Source organism: Sycon ciliatum, chromosome 1, assembly GCF_964019385.1.
Source record: "Sycon ciliatum chromosome 1, ocSycCili1.1, whole genome shotgun sequence".
In the NCBI taxonomy this organism is placed as follows: domain Eukaryota; kingdom Metazoa; phylum Porifera; class Calcarea; order Leucosolenida; family Sycettidae; genus Sycon; species Sycon ciliatum.
In genome coordinates, this window is record NC_088643.1 from 42,130,438 (window position 1) to 42,153,312 (window position 22,875).

At 46.1% G+C, this 22,875-nt stretch overlaps 2 protein-coding genes and 1 non-coding gene across 4 annotated transcripts in view; 1 reads left to right on the top strand and 2 right to left on the bottom strand.

Annotated features, from left to right (window-relative positions):
* Positions 1–1,998: 1,998 nt before the first annotated feature.
* Positions 1,999–2,218, bottom strand: LOC135807798 (small nucleolar RNA U3). The gene has a single exon (XR_010552053.1). It is a non-coding gene; the product is annotated as a small nucleolar RNA U3 (small nucleolar RNA).
* Positions 2,219–8,819: 6,601 nt separating this feature from the next.
* LOC135826694 (LIM and SH3 domain protein 1-like) lies at positions 8,820–15,638 on the top strand. Its single transcript, XM_065339298.1, has 7 exons — positions 8,820–8,979; positions 9,157–9,269; positions 10,163–10,257; positions 10,957–11,041; positions 12,014–12,146; positions 13,649–13,896; positions 15,104–15,638. The coding sequence occupies exons 2-7, from the start codon at positions 9,201–9,203 to the stop codon at positions 15,272–15,274; spliced, it is 801 nt and encodes a 266-aa protein (XP_065195370.1). The 5' UTR covers positions 8,820–8,979; positions 9,157–9,200; the 3' UTR covers positions 15,275–15,638.
* Positions 15,639–16,570: 932 nt separating this feature from the next.
* Positions 16,571–22,875, bottom strand: part of LOC135826700 (dynamin-like 120 kDa protein, mitochondrial) — a 32,178-nt gene continuing 25,873 nt past the window's right edge. For both annotated transcript variants that reach the window (XM_065339308.1, XM_065339303.1), the window contains exons 28-33: positions 22,469–22,522; positions 20,247–20,333; positions 19,929–20,039; positions 19,270–19,363; positions 18,937–19,047; positions 16,571–17,485 (exon numbers count right to left, since the gene is read on the bottom strand). In XM_065339308.1, the coding sequence (XP_065195380.1) occupies positions 17,412–17,485; positions 18,937–19,047; positions 19,270–19,363; positions 19,929–20,039; positions 20,247–20,333; positions 22,469–22,522 (531 nt within the window). In that variant the 3' untranslated portion in view covers positions 16,571–17,411. The remainder of the gene's footprint in view (positions 17,486–18,936; positions 19,048–19,269; positions 19,364–19,928; positions 20,040–20,246; positions 20,334–22,468; positions 22,523–22,875) is intronic.

Genomic DNA, 22,875 nt, shown 5'->3' on the forward strand with positions numbered 1-22,875 from the left:
AATTGTTTACATTGTTATGATTGCATTTCAAATTTGGACTGCATATTTCGTTTATTATTTCCACGATGATTATTCATACTTCGAAGTTGTTTTTCTTGTTTGAGTTTTTCGATGACTGTAATTTTTGCCTGCTTTCATGCTTTGCCAGCTAGTTTAAGTGAGCAGCGTTTCCTGTAGTGAGTGGCTTCGACGAAATTCTCTTACCTTTCTTCTCTCTCTCTCTCCCTTTCTGGTGACCCTCAGTTATTTTGTTTTCTATTCGACCCTCTTTGAAGTCGTACATTGTACTGTTGAGGCAGTGAACTAAAAAATTGATCAAACATCAAGCATCAAGTATCCATTCAGTCTAGCTTCCAGCCGTAGCGAAAGTGTAGTTTTTGATTTTCTGCAGTAAGCAGAAGAACCCCTGTGCGCTGCACAGCTCGCCCATAGGTAAGAAGAGATAACAGTTGCAAACACTTGGTTACGGGCATACGATAGCGTGCCATTTCATGCCATGGTTGGCAAGGTACAATTCGAACAGTCGCATGAACTTTGAGGTGTGTATGTGACAAGTTTGAGGCTGGTGGGCTGCAAGGCACACCACACCTACTTTCGGGTATAATGATCCTGTGTCGTCAACCTGGAATGCATGGCTCTTATCAGATATACTGTTAAGTACCACCAGAGCGCCCCACCGGCATCTCGTCCTTTCGTGGTCGTATTGTGGAGGTGGTGTCCTGTCTGTAGGTCATACGGCACGAATCTTGTACACACATTACAAGTTGTGCAGTCAATCCGTACTCAATTTACCTTCGAGCGGACACGAGATCCACACAAATACCTGCAATGTGTGACCTTAGTGCACTAAGGTTCTCACACCATACAAACTCCACTGTACTCTGCCATACGATTTTCCTTTCCCTGGCTGTAAAATCAAGGTGGGGCGCTCTGGCGAGACGGGGCGCTCTGGCGGTACTTTACGGTATATATATATATATATATATATATATATATTTGCCTATATTATGACCAAGAACTGGGCCATATAGCACCCTGGCAGTGCTGGGTCATAGAAAACAGTTCATCATCTTCGATCTCGAGGGAACTCGCGGTGGGGTAGAGGTGATAAGTCTCACAACCTCTGGCATAAGTGTCGAAACCCCCATTAGCCACATCCATGTACCCCTGGCCACAAGTTCCCAGTTGACTTTGGGTCATATGTAAAACAGAAAGTAAATCTTACTATAGAGCTGCATGCAAGTCGGGAGAAGCTTAGCATGTGTGCCCATCTTTCACCTTGAAGAAATGTGCAAATGATCTACCATCACAAAGCTGAGTGAAGTCACCAGAAACCATGACCGGATTCATTCTACCTTGAGTACATAACCCCCAAGAGTGTCCAACTTCCTGAAACAACCTTCATACTGTGCTGCGATGGCAGAACTTCACATCACGTGACATGGTTCAAAAGGCTACAACGGCAAACAGTGCAAAGTGACCACAAGAGAGTTGAACACAAAGCAAGGTTGTGTACAACGATGTATCTATCAGGCACAGGGTACAAATAATGTGTACGTGCCGTCGCAGACCCCATAGCTGGAGTTGCACACTCATGGGGTTATGATTCAACAAGTACTAACAGCAACTGAGTACGTCAACTGAGTACGTCACAGAAGCATCCCATCTATCTACCGTATATTCTCTATTATAAGCACAGGTCTCCATTACTAGCACGGTCTCTAATACTAGCACACTGTGAGCACCTTTCGAAACATTATAAGCACAGTCTCTATTATTAGCACGGTCTTGGTAGAAATCAATGCTGCATGCATGATATCCAGCATGTATTTCTTCTTGCTCTGTATGGATGTATTGGTTGAAAAAATATAAGCACGGTCTCCAATATAAGCGCGGTCTCCAATATAAGCACGGGGTAGAGGGGTGTTGAAAAAATATAAGCACGGCGCTTATAATAGAGAATATACGGTATCTTTCATTCTTCATAAAATAGAAAGAGCCACTCATAAAGCAGCCTCCCCCTCCACACTGACCAGAAGGACAGTGCAGAACAGTCATCAATCACCAGCACTCTTGCATCCAAGGATGCTGTCGTACTGGTGTGCTTCCTGCTCAGGGGAGGATGCTACATGTCATCCTCGTGACTTATGCGGTTGTCTTTGTAGGAGAACAAAGACGGGATACGTACTATAGAAATGATCCTAGTGAGTACGATCTTGATTTTGCATCATCACTCCTCCCAACTATAACAATATTCTATCTATTGTCTTGATCATTACAAGTTTTCCACTTCACACCCATTATTGCTGCGGCCAGTGATTACATTATCCGCAAGGCCTGTTTACAGTTGGAATGACTGTCCATACAAAAATTGAAGTCACTGGCAAACCGCCAGTTGCCATGGTAACCATCAGAGAGATCCTGCTGTTCATGAGGGCTGGGCATCACTGATAGGCAGAATGCAAACATCCAAGCCCAAAGCCTAAACAAGGCTGGGAAGTTCAAGTGCTACGTGGTAGCCAGGCCAGAGTCATGACAACGCTGACTTTTGCCGAAATCCACTTTGGTTCCAGGTTGTGTATGGGTCCTGGCACGTTTGGGTGGTTTCTTTCTGGGCAAGTAGCACATCTGCTGGTATGGACTGTACTGGGACCTACTGAACGGGAAACCAACTACATGTGCTGGTACTGAAAAAAAGTCACACTACCCACCATGTGCATGTAGAGGAGACGGTTTCAAATAGGAAATAGGTTGCAAACCGGAGAGGACTCAATATTCAATTTCTCTCTTGGTATTTTGATTGGAAAGCATGTGTCACAATGAGACTACGGTGTGTTTTACTCCGAGCCAAAATTTCATGGCTCTGCGATCACCAGAAATGCCATACCAAACAGGTGAGTTGTTGACGTGTTGCTTCGCACTGCGACTTGAGTTTTACGTCTTTCAAAGAATCAACTTCTTGTCGCAGGTAAACAGCGGCTCGCCTCTCGCCAATAAAGCACCGTATACCAATGAAAACTTATGGAAGCACACACACGGCTTTTTTGTTGTTCTGTACTGGCCGTCGTGGAGCGATAGCAATTACCTCATTTCAGAACTCAGAGTGAATTTGACGTGCACTCTAAAACCTTTCCGGTTTGGAGCCACCTCTGATTTGAAATGAAAAATTGGGCAACTTGGAGGCAAAGGGCCAACAAAAAGGAGTGGCTCAGTTCGATCCACTCTGGCCTCACAGCAAACTTCAACATGCCGGTTTCCTTCTACAAACATTATTTTGAGTGAACAATCCACACTGATGATCGGTTTGGGTCTACACAATCCACACTGATGATCGGTTTGGGTCTACACAATTTTGCTCTCAAACCGTTCCTATTTGAAACCGCCTCCTCTACAGTGTGCTCACTTGGCTAGGGTCAGAGTAGATCCAATTTGATCCAGACGTCGTAATTTGTTGACTTCTGACAGCAACACCTTCACTACAGCCTAGTTCACATTCGACGGGGCGCGACGGGACGCGACATAAGGATCGACGGGAAGCAACGGGGCAGTCTGACGGCATCCAATGTGGACACCAGGAACGGGAATGCAACCGTACTACCGTACGGATCGGGAAGAGAGCGGAAGAGTTGGATCGATTCAACTTTTCATACCGTAGACGGGCGTAGACGGGGATGCAAGCGTACAAAACAGCTGCATTTTGAGTGTGAACAGGAGACGGCGTCGTGCGCCGACTACTCCCGATTCGTACTTGGAATTTTTAGCATTTCGCTGCGCTTCCCATGATACCTCACAGAATGGCTAAGCACAACTTTTGTTGAATTTTAGCAAGATAGTATCTGATGTCATTTATGGTATTTAGTGATAGTTCAGGAGCGTGACAGACGAACTGTCTCATCATTTCCTGGGGCAATTATTTGAATGGCACAACTTTCAAGGCTTCTTTTTTGGTCTTCATGACAAACTGGTATTGTGAACTAGATTCCGCTTCATTCAAGGAGAAATAATTGAAAAGAAGTCCCGAAAAACAAGAAATCATGTCCGAAAGTCACCCCGTCACGGGCGTGCCTTATGACTCGTGCTGTTTGCTGTTGAACATCGCAACGACTGCAGCATGCCGTGTAGTACGAATCGCGCAAGATTTTACAGCTCGCCTCAGCCATCCCGACAGGCCCTTATGTCCCGTACCGTCAGCGTTGCGTCGAATGTGAACTATGCCTTTAAAGTTTCAGGACCTATACAGTGTCTGCACTATAGGCATTTCAAACCAACCTGGTACACGTGTACCTGGCACAACCCTTGCAACCGGGTCAGAGCCGGGTCCGGCTAAGTGCGGCTACTGCGCTAGCTGTACTGCATGTACATCGGGGAGTTGTAAATATTTTAAGACTCCCTGTATAATGTTATTGTATTCCCAATCACAGGTGACCCGGTATTCTTTTCCAAATGGGTCCAAGTGCCTCCCAATGGGGTCGCTGACCCGGCTGATCCGGCTCTGGAGCAAACACTGCTACATGTGTATTCTACTATACAGAGTTGGCTCTGGCATGGGCATCTGCATGGACCAAACAATTCCACCTGCTCATGTCTAGCAAAAGGTATCCAGGTGATTATGTCTTCTTCGAGGCAGGATAATATGAGTCACTTGAGTAGGACGTCCTGGTAGCACACACATCAGGGGCGTAGCCGGTTCCCCGGCTTTCGGGGGAGGGGGGTGCACGTGCCCCAGTGCCCCATGCGGGGTGCGCTTGCGCGTGTAGCTAGTTTGTAGCTAGCAAGGTCATTCTCGCATGAATTCGACCTTTACGACTATTTCGGTCACCACTACGTTGACTGGTGAGGACAAACAAATGACCGACCAGTGCCTTGTGAGAATACATGTAGTATAGACCAGCTGTGCAGTATTGTGGCATGGGTGTTCGCAGTGGCATTTACTACGGCACAGCGCTATGCTATAGCCTAGTATAGGATTTCTTTTATGAACCTGTGCCTGAACTTCAGCACAATTATCTGTGCAACTGTGCCTCTTGAACAAAGACCGTTTGGATTACTCCAGTCCAAGGCCCGCCGCACCTTCTGAAAACTTCATTATCAGACCAATTTCATTCCTGCCAGACTTCGGTAATGTCCCCTTTTCACAGTTATAATAAAGCCTTATAGAGAGGCGACATGGCAATTTTCAGCGAGTTTGTAACTATAATTACTTACAGCAGTGTTGCCGTGGAATGGGTAGAGCCAGCAGGAACTCGGCATACGCCACTTGTTAGTTACCGACGAAGGAATTGATTCGTTGCCACTGATATATCCGCTACAGTGAACATCCTTCCGCCAACACCAGCCCACCGGAAATCCTTCCGGTTCAAGACAGACGACAAAAAAAGCTAATGTCAAACTATTGTCCGAGTACTGCAAGTAAAAGGAGTTTGCAGATATTCCTAGCAAGTGTGTGCATTGTGCCCGGCGAGCGGCAGAATGATAACTGATTTACTAGCGAGCACGGAATGAGTAAGACTCGTCTGCATGCAGTGTGTATCCTGCTTTTCGCGGGACACCCACGTGACCCAGCCATGATTCTACACTTCACTCGGTTTTTCAGCGCTAACACTACACACCATCACGCAACACTGCCACGCGGCACCAGCACTCACCAGCAGCATGACTGTCACTTGTCAGTAATAATTGTGTAGTATCGGTGTGAGTGTGAGTGTGACAGTATGATCTTCAAGGCAGTATTACTATCGCCAGTAACCCGTTGAGCACAACAATGTAGTCATACCAGGGGCGATTCTGTAGCATTAAAATAATATTATGGCCTTTTAGGCCCAATTTTCAAAAACAATTTCCTGGGTGAGGACCTCCGGGCTAGGGGTGTGCGGATAATGCTCGAAAAGGTGGCAGATTCTGCTCGAAAAGCAGTGAAATTGGCAGAACCATACAAACCTTATGGCGGGCAATTCCTCGAATTCTGCTCCATTTCTTTATCCACATACCAAACATGCATGAAACTTACCAGAAAAAGTACCGAATTCTGCCAATTTTTCTGCCGGCATTATCCGCAGATGCCCACCCCGCACCAATGTTAAACTGCATACTGTTTATGTATCTAAGATTGACTGAGTACGAGGTCAATATCGGGAATAAAAGCCGAGTAAAAGACCGAGGCGAAGCCAAGGTCTTTTACAAGGCTTTTTTCATACTGACCAAGTACGAAGTCATTATTAGATTTATCACGACAAACAGTCTGTATTTCAAATTCCAGAACGATAACCTCGTGAATCCCGGTTTTATGATTGCACAACCGTTGCACCACCACCTACTCGTGCAGTGACAATAATGCTGCACTATAATACGGTTTATCACTCTCTTAGTCTTGACTCTAGGGTCCAGTGGATAATGCTCCGAAAATGTTCGTATACTGCTAACCATAATGCTCCAAAACTGCCTTATAATGCTGATTAGAATTCTTCAGCAAGGGATATAATGCTCTTGGTTTGGGACAAAAATGGAAGAAAGTCTGCACATTGTCAAACTTCCAGGAAACTATGCATATCGTCGATCTGCCTCTGAAGCTGCCACCTTATCTCTCACGAGCTCCACCACTTCTTAGCACTATAAGACATGATCGCTTCTCCATTGACTGCTCTCCATTCCAACTTTGATGCAGGGTTGTGGCAGAATAGTCGGTGTATCAAATCTTTCCCCTAATTATCCATGTTGTGAGAGATGAAACCATTATTGCAGGTAGTCATTCATTGTTGGGATGAGGTTAATCTTGGCAAATAGCATTCCTGCCTGCAGACAAACTGTCACTGCGTCCCCTATGTGAATAATGTCTTCATCTGAAACACCAGATGTGAGGCCAGCTCCTGAGATCCGATCTCAGATGGAGAGCCCTCCCATTTGCGGAAATCCTGAAAACACGTGGTCAGAAGTTTTTTTGCCACTCTACATCCTTTGCTTGTGCTCTCATCTTCTCCTTGAGATCATGGTGTGTAGACGTATGGCTTGCCACAATACTCTTTCTTTCTGAAAGCATTTGACTGTAGGCCTGGCATTACAACCGTCCACAACTAACTGTACGTGCTTCATCAGGAAAGTAAGACAGGCGCTGCTGAGCAATCGACTTGGTACTGAGTCCATGAGAAATTCTAGTTCTTTTCGAGCCGCCTGAGCTGGACTCGGCAAAGGCTGTTCTTTTGGAACGAGCTCTTTCTGTTTGTAGCCGGTCCTTCATCCTGGTCCAAATTTAGCAATGCATCAGTGTCTACTTCAGTATCGCTAGAGATGCTATCGCCAGAGCCTCTGGCACAGCGAGAAAACTCTTCTTCGTCTGTTTGATATTCACTTCGCGTATGTTCACTCCATAGCTCTCCATTATTCTAAAAGTAAAAGAAACCTCGTAAATAATTTCTCCGGATCTGTGTCACTTGAACTGCCTCGGCCTCGGTTGGGCATGCTTCACAAATGGCTTGTATACATTTACCTGACCACATCGCTACAATCATAACGTTTTTATGTAGCAATAGTAATGTGGCGTTAGTGCTAGTAAAGGTGTTACGTGTCTACATAATCACAAAGTCATGCGCCGGTACAATGCATAGTGCTCAAATGCCCGGAATGGGCGGAGCGTAGTATGCAAGAAGATCATTAAGAGGTACACAAAAGGAGTAAAATAGGGCTGTTTCGTTGTTACTGAGAAGTTTCATGGCAAAAACCAATCATCAGACAACATCTCATGATCATGATTGTAGCCGATTGTTGCCAAAAACCTGAGATTTCCCGATATTATCCACTATGAAACTCGTTATGCCCCTCAAACCTTACAATCATGCTCGTTTTGTTCCTTTCTAATGCTCCATAATGCTCTGATGCTCGGATAGTCGTATAATGTCGAATATAATGCCGGCATTATCCGCTGGACCCTACTTGACTCCCATGGATGTTCGCTATACCTAAGCAGTCAAATATTCCTGCATATTTCAATATTGACTGCTTATATTTGACTGCTATGGGGTTGCGCAGTTGAACGGTGCCTAGTGCAGCATTATTGTCACTGCATGAGTAGGTGGTGGTGCAATCATAAAACCGGGATTCATGAGGTTATCGTTCTGGAATTTGAAATACGGACTGTTTGTCGTGATAAGTCTAATATTGACTTCGTACTTGGTCAGTATGAAATAAAAACCTCGTAAAAGACCTCGGCTTCGCCTCGGTCTTTTACTCGGCTTTTATTCCCGATATTGACCTCGTCCTCAGTCAATATTAGATACATATTGACTTACTGTCGACTCAATGTCGTCGTTTCGTTTTTCTGACATGTACATGCACACTTTTCATTGTCAGGCGCCATCGCGACCTCAAACTCAAAGCCGCGTTTAGGACGGGAGGCTGTGGGATCCCGGGATACTAGTATTGTATGTTTGTTGCAGTGTTGGAAGACTGGCGACTAGCACTACATGTCCCACATCAGTGCAATCATGTACTGCACTGTTGCGGTAGGATCGAAGAGAGGTCCCTGGCCTGCCTCACTCCCAGTCCGATGTCATGAAGCAGTACATGTATGGTGTTGCTAGTACAAACTAAGCTGTCGAGTCGCACCATGGCTATATCTGCAGGGACAGGTATCGCTCTCCTCTCTGCCTCTCTGCTCCCTCTCTGTTCACACTGACCATTGAGAATGGACAGTATAATACTCGACCGTACATGCAATGTGGTGAGAGCGAGGTATGTTGACGTTGCTGACATAGAGACTCGGCCATGACAGGACACGGGTTTGGTAAGCCTTCAGCACGGCCAATCATAGCTGCCATACGTCCTTCACACTGCCCGCTCACACCCAACTACAGACGGTGCTAACGAAGGTGTACAACGAGGTGTTGCTGTTTCGTCTGTCAGCTTCTGATGTGCACAGCTAGCACTGGGTTGTGTGTGTCGTGTTGTCGATCGTCAACGCGCAAGAAAATCATTGGGAACTGAACGAGGGTGAGTAACTTCTCCCTCTACCCGACGGCATGGTCTATTCCCATTGTGCTTCTTTCAGTTCGAATACCTAGGTCGTTGAGAGTGGATGGCTGATGGCAGCGAGTATGTACGGCGGTGCATCGGATCCAACCTTTTTTTGATTCCTTCTCGCTTGTGTGTGTATGCGTGTCGGAGCAGTATAGGGCATTGTGTCGGCGAGAGCTAGTCCGGCCACCGCCATCATGAATCCGAAATGTGCTCGATGCGAGAAGACTGTGTATCCTATGGAGAAGTTGTCATGCTTGGACAAGGTAAGCGGCGGCGGTGTGGAGGAGAGGATTCCTCCTTCTTCGCCTGCATGCACTGCTGCTGTCTCGGGTTAGGCTGCTCCGAGATCTGCCCACCAATACCACGCGAGCAGCACTCACTGATATCCTGTCGCTGCAGAGGCTCGTTTTACACTCACTGTTACACTGTACCATACCCACTCGCCGTGATGTCTGGTTATTCTGACTCAGACGATCGTGCACTCGACGCCATTCTATCGATAGGTGATGCGGTGATCAATATGACTGTTTACTGTCTCATTATTGAACTTGTCTTGTGTATTGCTCTAAGTGGATAAGCCATCCTCTAAGTCTAACACTTTGGCCTGACCAATGAAGTAAAGGTGGTTGTCCAAGACGACACCAAGATGATCGTGTTCAGTTTAGCTGTTATTCGATGTTACTACAGTATAATTATGGAAGACTCTCGATCCAACCGCCGACCTCATCACGACTGACTCAGTCGTGATATTATGGACCCTGAGACATTCATCGGACGATTACATTGGAAACATCTTAGCATGCTTTATGTACATGTACCGGTATGGCTGTCCGTCCTGCTTTGCGTACTGGTGAGGTTGGACAGGCAGCACCTGCGTAGTTGAAAGAAAACACTGATGTGCCTTTACAAAGTAGTAAGCTGGAACAAAAACTCAGAACTCGGAGTTGCAATAAATTTTGGTTCCACCTTACTTGCATGTACATGTACATGTATGCAAGGTGCTCAAAAGACTGTCACGCACGGTCACTACTATCTCTATGAAAAAAGTGAATGAGAAACACTTGATTAGTTGTATAGTAGGGCAGGTATCCTTTTGGATTTGATGTTCTTGGGTATGCTGAACTATGTCATTGCACGTGTTGATGTTGTTGTGAAGGCATGGCATAAGGGATGCTTCAACTGCGAGGTGTGTAAAACAACACTCACCATGAAATCCTACAAGGGTTATCAGAAGAAGCCCTATTGCAATGCGTAAGTATGTGTGTGTATTTGTTTGGGGGGGGGGGGGGGTGCAGTTACCCCTGCCCCCAGTGAAGGTAATACCTGCTACTTGTGTGGATGGCTAAATCAGAGTTGACCTGTTGGATGACAGCACGGATACCCTTATGGCGTCAATCCTTTTTCTTCACCTTGTCCTCGCCCACTTACTGCGGTGTGGTGAGCCCAGAAGTGGGATCATTTCCAAGTCCACCCAGAGTTTGGGGATTTCAGGGGGTGTCGGCCGTTGGGCGGTTCAGCATCCAATTGAGTCATCTTTCCGAGATTCCTTTGAGTCCCCCTCTCCCGGGGAGACCCACATGACCAGTTTTGGCAGTGAGCAACAAGTACAAGCACAAGTGTGTATGTGTGTGTGTGTACATGTGTGTGTGTGTGTGTGTGTGTGTGTGTGTGTGTGTGTGTGTGTGTGTGTGTGTGTGTGTGCGTGCGTGTGTGTGTGCGTGCGTGTGGTGTGGTGTGTGTGTCTTTAAAAGCTGTTGAATGGTGCAATCCCAGCACGAGTCGTTGCTGTCGAATTGCTATCATTGCTCGGATCCAGCGATTGACGTCCAAGGTCCAAGTTGTGTCTGTTTGTCTGTCTGTCTTTTTGTCTGTCTGTCCATCTATCTGTCTGTCTGTCCGTCTGTCTCTTTGTCTGTATGTCTGTTTCATGAAATCATTGCCCTGTCACAGCCACTATCCCACTACACGCTTCACTGCTGTGGCCGACACGCCAGAAAACATGCGACTGAAGAAGCAACAGGAACAAGTCAGCAATGTAAGTATTTCTTTCTTCCGTCCAGACGGTTGTGTTTTATTGGTCATGATGATGTTGGTGTCCTCACCATGGGCCCAACATCAATTGGACATCCTCATTTGCTGATGAACACACGGCACTGATGAACGCATGCCCATGCGTTAGATTGCAGTTTTGAATCCGGAGGGAAGTACATCACCCGTACCCTGCGGCCATGTGAGTCAAGTCACAGAGGACAGCTTCTACAGTGGTGGATGTGACTCTGTGCGTTGGTTGGTTGGACCCACCCACGTGACCCATTGTTGTATTCCGGGGGGGGGGGGGGAGAGAGAGAGACAAGGCAATTCATGAAGAGGGAAAAGACTAAAGAGAGTTACAAAGGCAGGGCCGGCGCCACCGGTGCGACGGGAACAATCATGACCGTACCCGTTTTCACCATTCCAGAGTGCACTCAATAACTTGTGGAAGCACTATTAAAGGGAGGACTACTATAAATGCTGGCTGTATCCGTTACTACCAGAATGTGTAGCTGAAACAATCAGATATGCTGCATAGAGCTAGAGATGCATCCAGATATGCTGCATAGAGCTCCAGATATGCTGCATAGAGCTCCAGATATGCTGCATAGAGCTAGAGATGCATCCAGATATGCTGCATAGAGCTAGAGATGCATCCTCGCACAACACTGATCATGATTAGGCATGGGGGAATGATCGGCCCTTAGCTGACCTGGGGCCAGAACACCCATCAGCAGCTGGCTCCGGGCCGAAGGTGGTCAAAGACCGAAAAAAAACCCAACAAGCACTGGCACAAGGCACCTTCTGGCCCTCAGCCATGGACGTTGAGTGTAACTTCATGTGTATGTGTGTGTGTGTGTGTGTGTGTGTGTGTGTGTGTGTGTGTGTGTGTGTGTGTGTGTGTGTGTGTGTGTGTGTGTGTGTGTGCATTGTGTGTGTGTGTGCCGTGTGATATGTCTACGCTGGTGGTGTGTAGGTACACTATCAAGCTCAGCATCGTGAGAACCTGCAGAAGTTCACTGCTGTGGCTGACAACCCGGAAGCGGCGCGTGTCCGAAAGCAACAGGAACTGAGCGGTGGCTCATACCACCAGGGCACCACAACTGCAGGTAAACGCCCATACACGTAACGCCAGTCAACCTTGCGAATAACGACTCCCTCGCCCATGCATGCCTGAAAAAAAGGGCTGTTATGCATGAGTTCTCGTTATAGAGTGGTTTCACATCAGTTTGCCATGTGACGAAATGTGTGCAGAAAATGATCATGCCATGTAGACAGTGGAGCCAACATGGACAACATCATGTGACCCATATATGCAAGGGTTGAGTGGATTTGGAACCAATATGGCTGTCCCACGTGGTCATGTGACAGATGTGAAACCACTCTAGTATTAGTCAGGTTTAAATGATGCAGTCAAATGGTAGCTCACGGTACTAAGATCTGAGGATAGTGTCGTTGCTTTGCTATAGTCACGAGTTGCTGTGATAACTGTTACATGTTCCCAAGGTTGGTACTCACAGGGTCGGGTTGACTGTATTCCAAAGAACAGCTAGTACTGTAGTGACCCATGAAATACAGAACCGTGTGTACATTGGTATAGTGTCTGGCGCACTGCACAGTCTGCAGTCAAGTGCATGTGTGGATACCGCATTTCCCCGACTGTAAGTCGCACCCCCATTTCCAGGTCCATGTCATATCGTTTCAATATAATTATTCACTTCAGTAGTGAGTCGTGCTCAATTGTAAGTCACACCCCCTTTGTTGGGAATGAAGTTTACAGTGTAAAAAGGTGTAAGACTTTTATTCGGGGAAATACGGTAGTTGCACAGACAATCACAAGACTGCACCTAGCATTTCTCAACATGCAATGTACCTCTGTAGCACGAAATTATTATTTCATTGACCCCTCTGTGCTGAACTCAACAGCCATCAAAATAATCGATCACATAGTAGACACCTACAAAAAAACTTCAGTGCACACGGGCACGGTTTGATCAGTAAGACAGATGTGTCGAGAGCCCAATTTACATCCAACGGTCTCCATCTTTCATGATCTTTGTAATACCGTAATATCTCTAATATAAGCACGGTCCTTTATTTTTTCAATGTACCTCCGCGATCCGCCCCGTGCTATTAATGGAGACGTTCCTTTATTGGAGACTGTTCCATTATTATTTCAACTTCATTTCAGAGGCATGTTGCCATGCCAAATTCATGTATGACACACACATTTCAGGGTTTTTTTTCGCCGGTACAGATAATGAATTTACACAGTGTGCTTATAATGGAGACTGAGCACTATATTTTTTGAATGCCGCCCCAAGGTGTTCTATTATTGGAGACGTGCTATTATTGGAGACTGTGCTTATATTAGAGATAATACGGTAGTATAGTCACCAGGGAGCCGTAAAATACCGGTATTTTACGATTCCCTGATAGTCACCTCCTCCTGCGATGCGTCCATTTGTGTGTCACTGTGCACGTGTGTGTGTGTGTGTGTGTGTGTGTGTGTGTGTGTGTGTGTATGTGTGTGTGTGTGAGTGTGCGTGCGTGCGTGTGTGTGTGTGTGTGTGTGTATTCACATGCACCCTGCTCTGCCTGGTGTTTGTAGGATCTCGTTGGGAGCAGGATCAAGCATCGCGTCCACCCCCAAGACAACCAGCATACGAACCTGAACCAGCATACGAACCTGAACCGGCATACGAACCCGAGCCAGAACCCGAGCCCGCACCTCACTCCTATACACGTCACCATGAGCCGGAGCCCGAACCAGAGCCGGAGCCGGAGCCCGAACCAGAACCTGCATATGAAGATGACCCAGCTCCTGCTGCTGGCGGTGGTGGTGGTGGCAGTGGAACTGTAAGACTATGATTGTATACTGCTGGTTTGCTTTAAGAGTGTCGCACTCACGTCATCAAACACAACATTCAAATCACCGTGGGGTCCGTAATTTACATTCATACACACCAGGAATTGCACCCAGTGTGCTCAACATGATCAAACGCCATGAGAGCTGAGCGTAGTGCATGATAAAACAGTGGAGCAATGCTACATGGATAAGTTGGTGGTACTCAGAGTTTCATGCACGTTGCGACACTGTTCATACAATCATGTACAAGTACTATGAGTACTACATTGGTTGTAAGATGTATCCCTTCCTCTCGCCGCCGTTATGCACTGCCTTTGCTATACCAGCACAGGATACAGTCAAGCACAGGGTACAGTCAAGCACGGTGGTGGCTGGGCACGAGCTAAACTACCTGAGCTGCTTGAGTTTCTATTTTCGTTACATATTGGCTGGTTGCAATGCGAATGTGTTAACCTTACTTTACTTGCATCTGCTCCTTTGGGTCAAACATGCACTGGGTTAAGAGTAAGAGTACAAAGACAACTCTTGCAAGTCAGGGTTAACTTAGGAGCAGGAACATCGTACCCATGTCCCCATGGTTCGTATGCCCAGTGACAACACACCGCACACAATGGTCTAGAGAACACGAAGGAGCAGAGGTCGATGTTATCAGTATTAGCAAGAGTACATAAACCAGAGTGTGCAACTCAGGATGGTTCCTGTGGGAGCGTACTTCGTGCAGTACGTCATTTCTCACGGCATGGTAAGCCACAGGTACGGTGAAAAGTTGCGTAACCAGTCACAGTGGCGCAGGTCACTGAGTTTGTCCTGATTTCGGTTTTTTGACACGGATAGCATGGTGAATTTACTTGCCAGCGCATGTACACAGCGTACGCAGTCACACAAAAACACCGAAATCCTAAAACAGGACGTCTAAATCATGCAAACTTGGCTGATTTCCGGACTGTGAAACACGAAAACTTGAGCTGTACGCAAGTCGCAGCTTGGCTGACCTCATCAGGGTGACGTAGTGCACGGACTGCGCTGTTTCAGGTCTGATATGCACAGTTGCACACTCTGGTTTATATACTCTTGGTATTAGCTGTTTTGCAGGGAGGGAGGTTTCGCCCTCGATTCCTGCAAAAGACTACAAAATCATTGTGCAATAAAAGCTGATTTTCAGTGTCTCTTGTCGTTTGTGTCTACTTCACTGTCCAGACCATGACAGCTCTGTACGACTATGAAGCCGCTGATGAGGATGAGATCGGCTTCGTGGAAGGTGATATTGCCATTGACGTGGAAGTTGTGGATGACGGCTGGGTCACAGCCACAATTGAGCGCACCGGCCAACGTGGCATGGCACCTTCAAACTATTTCGAGCCAATCTAGAAGACGGATCGGCGGCGGCCTATTTTCTTAGCTCGCCCGCCGCCTTCAGCTCAGCCGTGTCAGGTCCACACGACGATTGCATGCAGCTCATTCAAGCAGTGTACGAATACGTACATGTTGATTTATCACACTGTGCTGCCACATGTTTACACTACTTGCTAGCAAAACTTTCATAGACGCTACATCATAACTGTACCAATGTGTTCTTGCCATGCAATCTAGATTTTCCTCGCCAGTTTTGGATTTCAATTTTACGGCTGTGTTGTCCAATGTTAGATATCGTACACTTTCTTTTACCATTGAACTAATTACTTATGTACAAGGTCAGAGAGCGAATGGAAGAAAGTTATGTGTACAATCGTAACTGGTATTTTACAGTCGTCGCCAGAAAATCCGGCCAATGCTATGCTAGCTACCGGTAGCTGCACGTGGCCGCATGCACTGCCACTGCTAGCGCTAGGCCTTATAGAAGCCTTGCTTGGTAGTGGCCTGCACTCTGCACTGCAATGCACAGACTTCCGTGCTGTGCTGTGCTGTGCTGTGCTCGACTCCACTGCAGCAGGTAGAGCTATAGAGTGCAGCGTGGACTGTTTTAGCTCAGGGCTATGCTGCTTTAGCTCAGTGCTCAGTGCTATGCTGGTATACCCTCTACTGTCTGTAAATGCATGCATGTGACAGGCACCATGCCACTGTACATGTATCCATGGCATTGGTCGGATCTTTTCCGGCGACGAGTGTAGAAAATGGCTGCCCTGTACATCTACATGCAAGGCCATCAGGTTGGTTGCACTGCAGGGACGAAGCGATCACTGAAAGTCAGTCACCGGTGACCTGTACGTACACGTGTATTTGTTAACGACCGAGACAATGGTGATAGTGATGATCTTCAGGTGTTCAACTTCATTGAAGTCATCAGCAACTTTCCTCTCTTTTGTGAGAGAAAAAGAAGATGCACGAAACACAGTGTCATACTGATAGTCAGGGTGCTGGTGCCAACCACTTAGGACCACAGCTCTCCACTGCAGACAATAATACAACCACTTAGGACCACAGCTCTCCACTGCAGACAATAATACTAGTAAGTGATGGACGAAAAGTGGAAGGAGGCAATGCACCCAACATTTAGGCTCAGCCAGGAGCCTGGTGCAGGCAGTTAAATGTGCCAGGACATTTCTTGGATTTTGATTCATTGCCAGGTGGTCCAATTCAGCATCAACAAAGAGCAGTCTGTGAGCGTCTCAGGAACGACTCATCACTTCAAGAACCATCCTGCCCACAGCCCTAACTTCTCACATATCTGTGCAAGTACCAGTATATTCATCTCGCAGTGCTTTGCACACAATGGCAAGTATGAAAGCAACTTCAATATGCCCACAGCTGATGCGAAAAAGGTCCTCAACTGATGAAATTATCGTGATGTAAGTAAGGTTCGAGTCCTTCAACAACAAAGCACATTATGATGTAGACCCGTAGGTGTTGTCTGTGTAGCGTGGATGATGGGTGTGTGCACAAGCGTGTCTGCACATCAATGGGCATACACAAATGTACAAAAAAAGCAATAACTATATTCATTTCAACAAGCGTGATAGCAACAGAATATACACGACAGCAGTGATAGCAGCAGCAGCAGCAGCAGTAGAACAAATTAAACCCAGCGTCCACGCTGGGGAAAAACAAAGAATATTGAATTTGTATGAGAAAACCGCACATGAAGTGCAACTATAAACTATTTTTCTAAAAGTGAAAATCAAACAATGCAGCCAGTGCCACATGCGAGCCAGAGCAAACAAATATTTGCTCTGAGAAAGCTATGATAAGGAGTTGTGCAGCGTATGACAGTACGGGACTAAGCGTCACGTCACGATACAATCCCACCGGGCTGACTGGTGTAGGTGGTTGGTGTAGGCATTGCTCATGACATCATCATGTTATCAATGATGTCATGGTGTTATCATGCCATTCAGGTGGCTGGATATCAGCATGCCTCGTCAGCAGCGCCACCAGGCTCTAATCAGTGTGCCATCACATGCGGACCAGGTTAAGGTCATATCTACAGAGTGATGTGACCAGTGTGATGCGTGACATGCTGTGCGTTGATCATTGAGACAGGAAAGACCATTGCGCAGTGTAAGAAACTTCAGCCTGACCTTTTCTCTTCCTGCAGTGTGCTGATGAATGTGTCTAGCTTCTCCTGAATTGATCGCACTCGCTCTGCAAGGCATCAAGTGGCAGACATGAAGAACACGCACTTGTTATGAAGCATGTCCATAGGAGATAGCAATACAAAATAACGTGGCAGTCACGACCGCTTATCTTTTCATAAATGCACCAAAGTGCCGAGAAGCTCTTAACAGCCTATCGCGGGGAGACAAACAACGCGGTTAGAGGGACCAATTTCATCGGCGATTTGGTAAATAGATTTTTTGGAGAGTACATGGGCAGACATCAATCTTTACTGCCAGCCGCGTAGCATTAAAAAGAATATTTTCGTTGGATAGAATGACTCCCACCACTCTTCTATACAGTCATACTAACTTGTACGCCCTTGAGAAACGCCTCAACTTCAAAACCTATGTATTTGTTTACCGCTGCCTGAATGGACTTGCTAGTCCTCTTCTGCGAGACCGCTTTACATTGCGCACCCATGGTGCTCGCACTGCAGCCACCACCCGTGGCCAAGTCTCTGCTGCTCTTGTTCTGCCCCCCGCTAACACCCGATATGGCTTTAGTGCAATTTCTTATTTGGGCGCTGCTAGGTGGAATACACTTCCACCGGCTTGCCGCATGTCTAGTTCACCAGCTGAATTTCGCTCATCCATCAAATTATACCTAGGGTTCCCTGTAAAAAGGCGCTGACGCCTGTTGGGAATTCCCTAGTAAAAGAAGAATAAATAATAATAATAAAATAATATCAATTGTGCACTCATAACCATGTATAAACAATTAAAATGAAACAATTCCAGAACGTTTTCTCGTGACTATCATCAGTGGAACATCGTCACATAGTAAGAATCACTAAACAACCAGTTATATAGCTAGAGTAATATGAAAAGAAGCGTGAGAATGCAGCACAGCTAGCGGTTATGCATAACGCGTGTAGTGTGAACCTTTGCAGTGTATCTGAGAATGGTAGCAGTAGATGAATGTGGCAGCTGTGAGTTTTTTAGATTTTTAAATAATACGCACTCACCAGTTTTTGTTCACACGCACTCACAGCTGCCACATTCATCTACTGCTACCATTCTCAGATACACTGCAAAGGTTCACACTACACGCGTTATGCATAACCGCTAGCTGTGCTGCATTCTCACGCTTCTTTTCATATTACTCTAGCTATATAACTGGTTGTTTAGTGATTCTTACTATGTGACGATGTTCCACTGATGATGGTCACACGAAAACGTTCTGGAATTGTTTCATTTTAATTGTTTATACATGGTTATGAGTGCACAATTGATATTGTTCATTGCTATTTTACGACTGTTGTCTCCTCGTTGGTTATTTAAATAAAATAATAATCAATTCTTCTACCATGTATGTTTCCTAGGCAGGCAAACCAATAACCCGTAAAAGAACGACTTTATTGGGAGAAACCAAAATAATGACATGAGTCGCAAACTTTCGCGCGAGGAAAACTATTTTTCAGGCAAGACGAGACTTACTTAGTTCCTCCGCAAGCTCAACTTGTCGACCAGTGATCAGCTGCCGTTTCTTGTCAGGGTTGTGTGCCAGGCTGTCGAGAATCTGCTTGACCTGGCGAGCCAGATTGCGCGCTAAAAGCAAGAGGATACAGATGATGTAGAGTGTATCAGAAAAGTCAGCACACATGTATTCGTACTGGCACCCTGTGGTTCATCTAACCAGTGATACGACTGTACATTGCACTGTTTTCTCCACAGATACGTTGTAGATAGGTCACAATCAGGGGAACGGCCTAGCCTCACGCAAATCATAGAAAACACATATATTTACATCGCTAAGCTCTTGAGCCTCACCTTCGCTAGACTCAATCTGTTGTCGGAGAGCATTACCAGTGATGTGTAGCATGCGCTGGATCCGCCAGAACAGCACCACATCGTCACAGCGCAGCTGATGATGAGAAGACAAGAAACAACAAGAGAGAGAGAGAAGGAGAGAGAGTGAGTGAGATAGTATGTGTGTGTGTGTACGTGTGTGTGTGTGTGTGTGTGTGTGTGTGTGTGTGTGTGTGTGTTACTTTGCAGTTTTCCCTTTCCAGTACATTCAACACTCAACGCACAGCAGTTCAGCACGGTGACAATGGGAGAACAGTACAGTCCACCTTCAAGATAAAAGTACAGGTCTGGCAAGTTATGATCTACACCCTGTCGGGCCTGAGACTCAGTGAGAGCATTGCGCAATCATATCATCTAACCAGTCAACATCAAGCAGACACATGGTTGCTCAAGCCATGTGATTTCAGACACTTTGGTTGGCCATTTGCCACCAACACAATACAATACGACAAGACACTTTCACTCTATTCCATTCAAGTCGTCAAATTACAAACACAAAACCACATCGTTCAAAAAGCAGCATTCTTCCAGTTCTACTGTATGGAAAGTCAAAAACACTACACATGCTGGACAGACGCACTTTCTTCTCAGAAAATACTCAGTGACAAGAGGTGCAGTACCTGGCTGGTAGCTAGTTCACGGTGGTAAAAGGCTTTCTTGCACTCCTGCATGTTGGACAATGCGTTGGTCAGGAAGTGCTCCCTGTACATATGCTGCCATGTGTCCTCAATCTTGAGAGCGTAGAAGCAGCAGCAACGAGAACACATGCACACACACAGACACACAGACACACACAGGCACACACAAACACACACACACACGAGAATTTATTCACACAATTGGAGAGCTCGCCAAGAAAAGGTGCCATTCTCCGCAGCAACAATGTACATTGCACAGTGCACACCCACACATACCAAATCAAGCCAGGCAACACTTACAAACAGATCTGTGACGGACACACTGCGCGTCTCTAGATTCTTGCGAACGGTAGTCAGCTCATCAGCAGCCAAGCGCTCCGGATGGTCCTAAGCAAACAGGTCACAGTGGTGGCACCAATTCACAATGCAGAGACGAGAAACCAGATCACACCAAACCACAATGCAGAGACGAGAAACCAGATCACACCAAACCACAAGATATAGAAAAGAGAACATGTTAACACGGTTACGTTTCTATGTGTGCTGTAAATACACACACCGCATTTCTATGTGTGCTGTAAATACACACACCGCATTTCTATGTGTGCTGTAAATACACACACTGCATTTCTATGTGTGCTGTAAATACACACACCGCATTTCTATGTGTGCTGTAAATACACACACCGCATTTCTATGTGCGCTGTAAATACACACACCGCATTTCTATGTGTGCTGTAAATACACACACCGCATTTCTATGTGTGCTGTAAATACACACACCGCATTTCTATGTGTGCTGTAAATACACACACTGCATTTCTATGTGTGCTGTAAATACACACACCGCATTTCTATGTGTGCTGTAAATACACACACCGCATTTCTATGTGCGCTGTAAATACACACACTGCATTTCTATGTGTGCTGTAAATACACACACCGCATTTCTATGTGCGCTGTAAATACACACACCGCATTTCTATGTGTGCTGTAAATACACACACTGCATTTCTATGTGCGCTGTAAATACACACACCGCATTTCTATGTGTGCTGTAAATACACACACTGCATTTCTATGTGCGCTGTAAATACACACACCGCATTTCTATGTGTGCTGTAAATACACACACTGCATTTCTATGTGCGCTGTAAATACACACACCGCATTTCTATGTGTGCTGTAAATACACACACCGCATTTCTATGTGCGCTGTAAATACACACACTGCATTTCTATGTGCGCTGTAAATACACACACCGCATTTCTATGTGCGCTGTAAATACACACACCGCATTTCTATGTGCGCTGTAAATACACACACCGCATTTCTATGTGCGCTGTAAATACACACACCGCATTTCTATGTGCGCTGTAAATACACACACCGCATTTCTATGTGTGCTGTAAATACACACACCGCATTTCTATGTGCGCTGTAAATACACACACCGCATTTCTATGTGTGCTGTAAATACACACACCGCATTTCTATGTGCGCTGTAAATACACACACCGCATTTCTATGTGCGCTGTAAATACACACACCGCATTTCTATGTGCGCTGTAAATACACACACCGCATTTCTATGTGCGCTGTAAATACACACACCGCATTTCTATGTGCGCTGTAAATACACACACCGCATTTCTATGTGCGCTGTAAATACACACACCGCATTTCTATGTGCGCTGTAAATACACACACCACATTTCTATGTGCGCTGTAAATACACACACCGCATTTCTATGTGCGCTGTAAATACACACACCGCATTTCTATGTGCGCTGTAAATACACACACCGCATTTCTATGTGCGCTGTAAATACACACACCGCATTTCTATGTGCGCTGTAAATACACACACCGCATTTCTATGTGCGCTGTAAATACACACACCGCATTTCTATGTGCGCTGTAAATACACACACCGCATTTCGCGACGTATAAGCCGCACCGGAGTATAAGCCACACTGGAGTAAAAGCCACACTGGAGTATAAGGCTGTGATTGTTTCGTGGTATCCGGATCAAGATCCAGATCCCAGATCCACTGGATCCCTCAGAATCAATCGATCACATTTGCAACACACTGCTACCGTGCCTATGTTGAGGTAGAAAACGACAATCGAAAAGTTACTCCAGGTTCGTACTTGTCATACACATCTGCAGTGTGCAACGCGTGTCCACGTAGTTACATTGTAACGTTATGTGCACTAGATGCATACACCAATGATCGTTACCTACAGACGTCTTGTTTGGCAAAAATGAATCTGTTGCATGCAGTCAACCCTGCTCCCGGGGTAGGGTTGCTCGGAGCGCAACAAAAAAACCCACTAGCATACCAGTTAGCCGATAAGCCAACATGTGTAAGCGCTCCGCCCCTCATTTATATGTACTTAAGGATATTGAACAGGAAGCTGCCAACACAAAACACACACACACACACGCACACGCACACACACACACACGCACACACACACACACGCACGCACACTGTGTACATGCTACATGATATACCTTATTTGCATCCAGCAGCCTATTCAACTCCTGTACAGCTGCATCTCTGTCCGACTGTCAAGGAACATCAAACACATACAGACATTGTCAGACAACACACAAGAGAGTCAGCACATTTCACTGTCGAGTGCATCGAAACTCAATCCAGAACGACGTGGACTCTTTTCTGCAACACTAGATCGAAGTATGCATAGCCCATCTGCCCCTGCATTCGTTATAGCATTCAATATTGGCTTCAAGAACGCTCTACAGTTGCTAATGCACCAGAGAGCCTGAAGCCAGTGGGATCAAGGCAAGATAACTACATAGTATACACAGGCACGGAAACCAAGTACATGGGGCCATTACGAGGCCACTACGAGGCCATTATGAGGCCATTATGAGGTCCTTAGGAGGTCCTTTATGAC